This window comes from Salmo salar, unplaced genomic scaffold, assembly GCF_905237065.1.
Source record: "Salmo salar unplaced genomic scaffold, Ssal_v3.1, whole genome shotgun sequence".
Lineage (NCBI taxonomy): Eukaryota > Metazoa > Chordata > Actinopteri > Salmoniformes > Salmonidae > Salmo > Salmo salar.
Genome location: NW_025549500.1, coordinates 74589 through 82433, shown reverse-complemented (window position 1 = coordinate 82433; position 7845 = coordinate 74589). Strand labels below are relative to the sequence as shown.

Genomic DNA, 7845 nt, shown 5'->3' with positions numbered 1-7845 from the left:
ATGACCTCCAGAAGGCCACAAATGTGCATGTGTCTGCTCAAACGGTCAGAAACAAACTCCATGAGGGTGGTATGAGGGCCCGACGTCCACAGGTGGGGGTTGTGCTTACAGCCCAACACCATGCAGGACGTTTGGCATTTGCCAGAGAACACCAAGATTGGCAAATTCCCCACTGGCGCCCTGTGCTCTTCACAGATGAAAGCAGGGTTCACACTGAGCACATGTGACAGACGTGACAGAGTCTGGAGACGCCGTGGAGAACGTTCTGCTGCCTGCAACATCCTCCAGCATGACCGGTTTGGCGGTGGGTCAGTCATGGTGTGGGGTGGCATTTCTTTGGGGGACCGCACAGCCCTCCATGTGCTTGCCAGAGGTAGCCTGACTGCCAATAGGCACCGAGATCCTCAGACCCCTTGTGAGACCATATGCTGGTGCGGTTGGCCCTGGGTTCCTCCTAATGCAAGACAATGCTAGACCTCATGTGGCTGGAGTGTGTCAGCAGTTCCTGCAAGAGGAAGGCATTGATGCTATGGACTGGCCCGCCCGTTCCCCAGACCTGAATCCAATTGAGCACATCTGGGACATCATGTCTCGCTCCATCCACCAACGCCACGTTGCACCACAGACTGTCCAGGAGTTGGTGGATGCTTTAGTCCAGGTCTGGGAGGAGATACCTCAGGAGACCATCTGCCACCTCATCAGGAGCATGCCCAGGCGTTGTAGGGAGGTCATACAGGCACGTGGAGGCCAAACACACTACTGAGCCTCATTTTGACTTGTTTTAAGGACATTACATCAAAGTTGGATAAGCCTGTAGTGTGGTGTTCCACTTTAATGTTGAGTGTGACTCCAAATCCAGACCTCCATGGGTTGATAAATTGGATTTCCATTGATTATTTTTGTGTGATTTTGTTGTCAGCACATTCAACTATGTAAAGAAAAAAGTATTTAGTAAGATTATTTATTTCATTCAGATCTAGGATGTGTTGTCTAAGTGTTCCCTTTATTTTTTTGAGCAGTGTACAAAACATAAAAAATCTCATAATTTCATTTTCTCAAACAATCAACTATTTTACACTATTTTAGATAAGACTCTCGTTAATCTAACCACATTGTCCGATTTCAAAAAGGCTTTACAGCGAAAGCAAAACATTAGATTATGTTAGGAGAGTACATAGACAACAAAACACAGCCATTTTCCAAGCAAGGATATATGTCACAAAAACCCAAAACACAACTAAATGAAGCACTAACCTTTGACGATCTTCATCAGATGACACTCCAAGGACATCATGTTACACAATACATATATGCTTTGTTCGATAAAGTTCATATTTATATCCAAAAACAGCATTTTACATTGGCGCGTGAAAATGTATTCCCACCAAAATCCTACGGTGAATTTACAAAAATACTCATCATAAACGTTGACAAAATACATAACAATTATTTGAAGAATTATAGATAAAGTACTCCTTTATGCAACCGCTGTGTCAGATTTTAAAATAGCTTTACGGAGAAAGCACATTTTTCAATATTCTGAGTACAAAGCTTGCCATCACAGCGAGCTATACAGACACCCGCCAAGTTCGGGGTCACCTAAACTCAGAATTAGTATTAGAAATATTGTCTTACCTTTGCTGATCTTCATCAGAATGCACTCCCAGGACTGCTACTTCCACAATAAATGTTGTTTTTGTTTGAAAAAATCCATATTTATGTCCAAATACCTCCGTTTTGTTCGTGCGTTCAGGTCACTATCCAAATGCTTAATGCGCGAGTGCAATTCGAGACACAAAAAGTCAAAATGTTCCATTACCGTACTTAGAAGCATGTCAAACGTTGTTTAAAATCAATCTTTATGGTATTTTTAACGTAGAAATGGGATAATATTCCAACCGGACAATAGCGTATTCATTCAAGGAGAAAAAGAAGGAACAGTGCACTCGCAGGACCGCGCATATCCAATCCCTTTGTTGCCAGGCAATCCACTCAGTAACTGAGCTCCTATTATCTGCCCAGTGACAGGAGAATGCTGAAAGAACTTTCTGAAGGCTTTTGACAGCCAATGGAAGCCTTAGGAAGTGCAACGTAACCCCACAGATACCGTAGTTTCGAAAGGGACTAGAAAGAAGAACTACAATTCTCAGATCCTCCACTTCCTGGTTGACTTTTTCTCTTGTTTTTGCCTGCCATATGAGTTCTGTTATACTCACAGACACCATTCAAACAGTTTTAGAAACTTCAGAGTGTTTTCTATAATTTTCTATAATAATATGCATATTCTAGTTCCTGGGCCATAGTAACCAGTTTAATTTGGGTACGTTTTTCATCCGGCAGTGAAAATACTGCCCCCTACACCTCAACATGTTAAGGTTAGGGTTAGAGTTAAGATTAGGTTTTGGCTAAGGGAAAATAGGATTTTGAATGGGAATGAAATCTGTGTCCCCACAAGGTTAGTTGTACAAGACTGTGTTTGTGCGTGTGCATGTCTATATGTGTGTGAGTCACTTGCTGTTTATCCTCACAGCTTTGGGATAGGAGCTATCATTGAACCTGGTCGTCAGTCTTTAGGCTGCTGTACAGCTTGACGGACCGTAGAGGATTAAACATTTATCCTCCTGTATTTGGGGTTCTGAGAATAAAACAGCTTCACAACAATCAACGTAGAAATAAGTGTTTACAGTACGACAGATCTGTTCAATAAGTGATTGTTGTTGTTGATGATGATACATTTATTGTATCCATTAGGAAATGATTTTTGCATCATACAACATGTCAGTTTAAATAGACAGATGTAGACAGACATGCAACACGTCACACACATTACATACATAGTGCAATAGACTTACAGACAGACAGTATTCACATAGACAACCATATAGCACAATACAACACAACACAATATGAGCCTGGTTCATCTTCAATAATGAGGCCCTGTACCCCATTTACAGTTTCTACTTCAATGTATCAGGTGGAGTTATTCACCAGCTGTAGAGTGAGTTGTTGTTTATGTTTCTAAGACTGCAGGGTGGGAGATGCAACAATGGCCTTGAGAACAGCAGGAAGTGTGTTGGTGGTCTTTCTCTGGTCTGTGACAGGTATGGTCTCATTCATAACTTGATATGTTTGTCAATCTACAGGCATTTGTAAAATGTTAAAATTACATTTGCATTTTATTGTTCTGGTGTGTTCTGTTAGGCATCTCAACTTCCCTTTAAATAGTTATCTTTCACAACTCACTGAGTGATCCTTATCTGTGGTTTCCGTTCATAACTATGGCAACAAAATATGGGCTTAATGTAATAGCCTTGTGTGACTGTGTTTCAGTGGTACTGGGTCAGAAAGGATGGAGTGTGACTTACACCCCTCAGAGTATTTGTACCTTGAAGGGGTCAACAGCAGAGCTGTCCTGCTCTTACACATATCCCAGTGGTACAGTCACAACAACACTTTGGTTCACTGAATGGGGGACTGGTACAGAACCTAAAAATCTAGGTCAAGACCCAAAGTATGCAGGTCGTGTGGATTATCATCTGGATAAGAAGAAAGTCTGCAACCTGAAAATCAGGGACCTGAGAGAGAGTGACTCAGCTACGTACAGGTTCAGATTATTAACAGATCAGACCGGAGGGAAATATTCTGGAAGTCCAGGAGTCACTCTGCCTGTCACAGGTACAGTTACATTCAATATAGTTAAACTGTTGAGTTCCATATAGTTCAGGAAAAATGTATTGGATTGTATTTATGTCTGTATAACATAGGATTTATTCAATCTTTGTATTGGAGTGATAAGTCAGTGATAAAAGGATTTACAGTGATATTGTTTTTTCTCCAGGTCTTCAGGTGAAGGTGACTGGTGGACATCAGGATAAGACACTGACCTGTATCACCACCTGTATTCTGACTGACAACCCCACCTACATCTGGTACAAGAACGAACACAAAGTAAAGGAGGACACTTCCAGCCTGTACTCAGACTACTTAAGTGATGCAGATAGTTACTCCTGTGCAGTAAAGGGCCATGAGGATCTCAGCTCTCCTGCTGTGTGTGAGTCTGGACTTTTTTTATACATATTTTTAGGAAATACAATGTTTCAGGTTGTGAGACTAATGTCAATTAATCCTGGAATTGATCATCTTCAATAAGAGGGTGAATCTAAAAGTCATTTTGTGGAAAAGTACAATTGTGGAACATGTATGTAATATTTATAACTGACCTAATTTGTTCTCTTACTAAATCCACTGTCTTTTACATCAGATGGACCAAGGAACACCTCAGTGTCAGTCAGTCCCTCTGGTGAAATAGTGGAGGGCAGGTCAGTGACTCTGACCTGCAGCAGTGATGCCAACCCACCTGTCCAGAACTGTACCTGGTGGTACAGGAAGAATGGAGGTCACTATCAGAGTATTTCCAATCAGAACACAGAACCACAGCATGTCTTCAACGAAATCAAATCATCTGATACTGGGGAGTACTACTGCGAGGCCCGGAATGAGATGGGGACAGACAGGTCTGAGTCTATCAACATCGATGTGAAATGTGAGTAAAATTCAGCTTGGTGTTGGAATGCTAAGGCTGCTAACACGTAGTAATGAAATAAAGAAGTCCTTAAGCATAGCATCTCCAAATGTGTTCTCGTTAATGTTTTGTGTAAGTTATAGTTTTAGATAGTTCTCTGAGAATTTCATTTTGACATGTAATGTGAAGTTGTAATATAGCTACTGTCTTAATAATCTGACAAATTATATTTTACCAGATGGCTCAAAGAACACCTCAGTGTCAATCAGTCCATCTGGTGAAATAGTGGAGGGCAGTTCAGTGACTCTGACCTGCACCAGTGATGCCAACCCACCTTTGGACAAATACACCTGGTACAAGAAGAATGTAACCTCACCAAAAGCATCAGGACAGAGTTACAGCATCAATAACATCATTTCTGAGGACAAAGGAGAATATTACTGTGAGGCCCAGAATGGAAGAGGATCTATGAACTCTACAGCTCTGATGATCATTGTAGCAGGTAAAGTTTCATCTCAATACTTCAATACAAAACTACATCTTTCAATCTAATCTTAATCATTATACTTTGGCATGTTACACCTTAGTTTATAACTATACATTGGGTTGTAAAATCCCTTAACAAGTATTGCATTAAGTTCATTTTTAGTTCATTATTTCATGCCATCTACTCATATAATCCATATTTATTACAGGGAAACAGACCTCAGTTCTGACTGCAGCTGTAGGAATCATAGTGGTTGTTCTGGTTCTCATCCTCTGTCTTTCTGGACTCATGTGTTTCAGGTGAGTGATCGTTTAACCTCTTACATCTAGACGTTCCACTAGCGGAACACCTGCTCCAATATCCAATGATGGGCGTGGTGCGAAATACAAACTCCTCTAAAATCCGAAAACTTCCATTTTTCAAACATCTGACTATTTTACAGCATTTTAAAGACAAGACTCTTGTTAATCTAACCACACTGTCCGATTTCAAAAAGGCTTTACAGCGAAAGCAAAACATTAGATTATGTCAGCAGAGTACAAAGCCAGAAATAATCAGACACCCATTTTTCAAGCTAGCATATAATGTCACAAAAAACAAAACCACAGCTAAATGCAGCACTAACCTTTGATGATCTTCATCAGATGACAACCCTAGGACATTATGTTATACAATGCATGCATGTTTTGTTCAATCAAGTTCATATTTATATAAAAAAACAGCTTTTTTACATTAGCATGTGACGTTCAGAACTAGCATACCCCCCGCAAACATCCGGTGAATTTACTAAATTACTCACGATAAACGTTCACAAAAAACATAACTATTTTAAGAATTATAGATACAGAACTCCTCTATGCACTCGATATGTCCGATTTTAAAATAGCTTTTCGGTGAAAGCACATTTTGCAATATTCTCAGTAGATAGCCCAGCCATCACGGCTAGCCATTTAGACACCGACCAAGTTTAGCCCTGACCAAACTCCGATTTACTATTACAAAAGTTTGATTAGCTTTGTTGTCTTCGTCAGAATGCACTCCCAGGACTGCTACTTCAATAACAAATGTTGGTTTGGTCCAAAATAATCCATTGTTATATCCAAATAGCGGCGTTTTGTTCGTGCGTTCAAGACACTATCCGAAGTGTAAATAAGGGTCACGAGCATGGCGCAATTCGTGACAAAAGATTTCTAAATATTACATTACCGTACTTCGAAGCATGTCAACCGCTGTTTAAAATCAATTTTTATGCCATTTTTCTCGTAAAAAAGCGATAATATTCCGACCGGGAATCTGCGTTTAGGTAAACAGACGAAAGAAAACATAGCATGGGGTCGACGCGGGCATGCGGCTGAGTCTCGCAGTACTGTAACCAGCCACTACCCAAACGCGCTACTTTTTTTCAACCAGAGCCTGCAAAGCCACGATTCAGCTTTTTGCCGCCTTCTGAGAGCCCATGGGAGCCGTAGGAAGTGTCACGTAACAGCAGAGATCCTCTGTAATGGATAGAGATAATCAAGAAGGGCAAGAAATTGTCAGACAGGCCACATCCTGCATGGAATCTTCTCAGGTTTTGGCCTGCCAAATGAGTTCTGTTATACTCACAGACACCATTCAAACAGTTTTAGAAACTTTGGAGTGTTGTCTATCCAAAGCTAATCATTATATGCATATTCTAGTTTCTGAGCAGGAGTAATAATCAGATTAAATCGGGTACGTTTTTTATCCGGCTGTGAAAATACTGCCCCCTAGCCATAGCAGGTTAAAGATTATTTCACTCTAACACTTTTTTATTTTGACGTTCATAAATTAATTAATTAATCTGCAAACCAGGAAGAAGGCCTCCAAATCCACCTCTGACACAAGAGACACATCAGAGAATGTACAGGTGAGTCAGAATCAGATTATTTGTATTGCTTTGTGGAACATTCCTACTCCTTATTCTGTCTGTCCTCTTCCCATCAGGGAGACTCTAGTCCCGTGTATGACAACATTTCAGGCATGGCCATGGCCCCTACAACAGCACAGACAGCGGCCACCGTCGACCAGGATGATGTGCACTATGCCAGAGTCCACGTCTTTCACTCCGAAAACCAGGAAGTGCCTCTGTACTCCACCGTCCAACTGCTTCAACCCCGGAAAAAGGAAGAGGATGTCCAGTACGCTGCTGTGAAATTCAACCTCCCCAGTGCTGCCATCTGGTGAGCATATTCTGCTATTACAACAACATATAGTCATTACTACATAGAACATTGTGAACACACAGACAGCATCAAGGTCATTCATATGTTGCTGCTTATTGGAGGAGTAGACAATTATGTCATCAATAAGCAAATAAGTTGTCCCCGAGTCACCGCTCCTTGTTCCCTGAGAACTCCCTCCATCACTACCTGAAGAGTTGAAGGAGCATTCTTCAGGTCAGATGACATTTCATTGAACTCATTCTATTGTGTAACAGTGGACATTTTGAAAGTCGCAGTTTCAACGTCTAAAAGTTTCAGGGGTATTCTTCAAACCAAATGGCATTTCCTGAAACTACTCAAGACAATTACTATGACATGTCTATAATGAAGGAGTGATGTGATGTGAAGATCTGAACACAACAAACCCAGAACCAAGAAGACCTGAACACAATGAACACAGAACCAAGAAGACCTGAACACAACAAGTTTGACCAAAAGGCTCTGTAACTAGACCCGTATATTCAAACTGAGTGATAATAATATATATATAATTAATAATATACACTGAGTGCACAAAATATTAAGAACATGTTGTGTACCCTTAAAAGCACTTATATCTTTTGTCCATTCACCCTCTGAAAGGCACACACAAT

At 40.8% G+C, this 7845-nt stretch overlaps 1 protein-coding gene across 1 annotated transcript; it reads left to right on the top strand.

Moving 5' to 3' along the window:
• Positions 1-3002: 3002 nt before the first annotated feature.
• LOC106591560 (sialoadhesin) lies at positions 3003-7214 on the top strand. Its single transcript, XM_014182776.2, has 8 exons — positions 3003-3101; positions 3331-3675; positions 3839-4051; positions 4262-4543; positions 4761-5024; positions 5218-5308; positions 6843-6897; positions 6975-7214. The coding sequence occupies exons 1-8, from the start codon at positions 3047-3049 to the stop codon at positions 7212-7214; spliced, it is 1545 nt and encodes a 514-aa protein (XP_014038251.2). The 5' UTR covers positions 3003-3046.
• Positions 7215-7845: the final 631 nt, after the last annotated feature.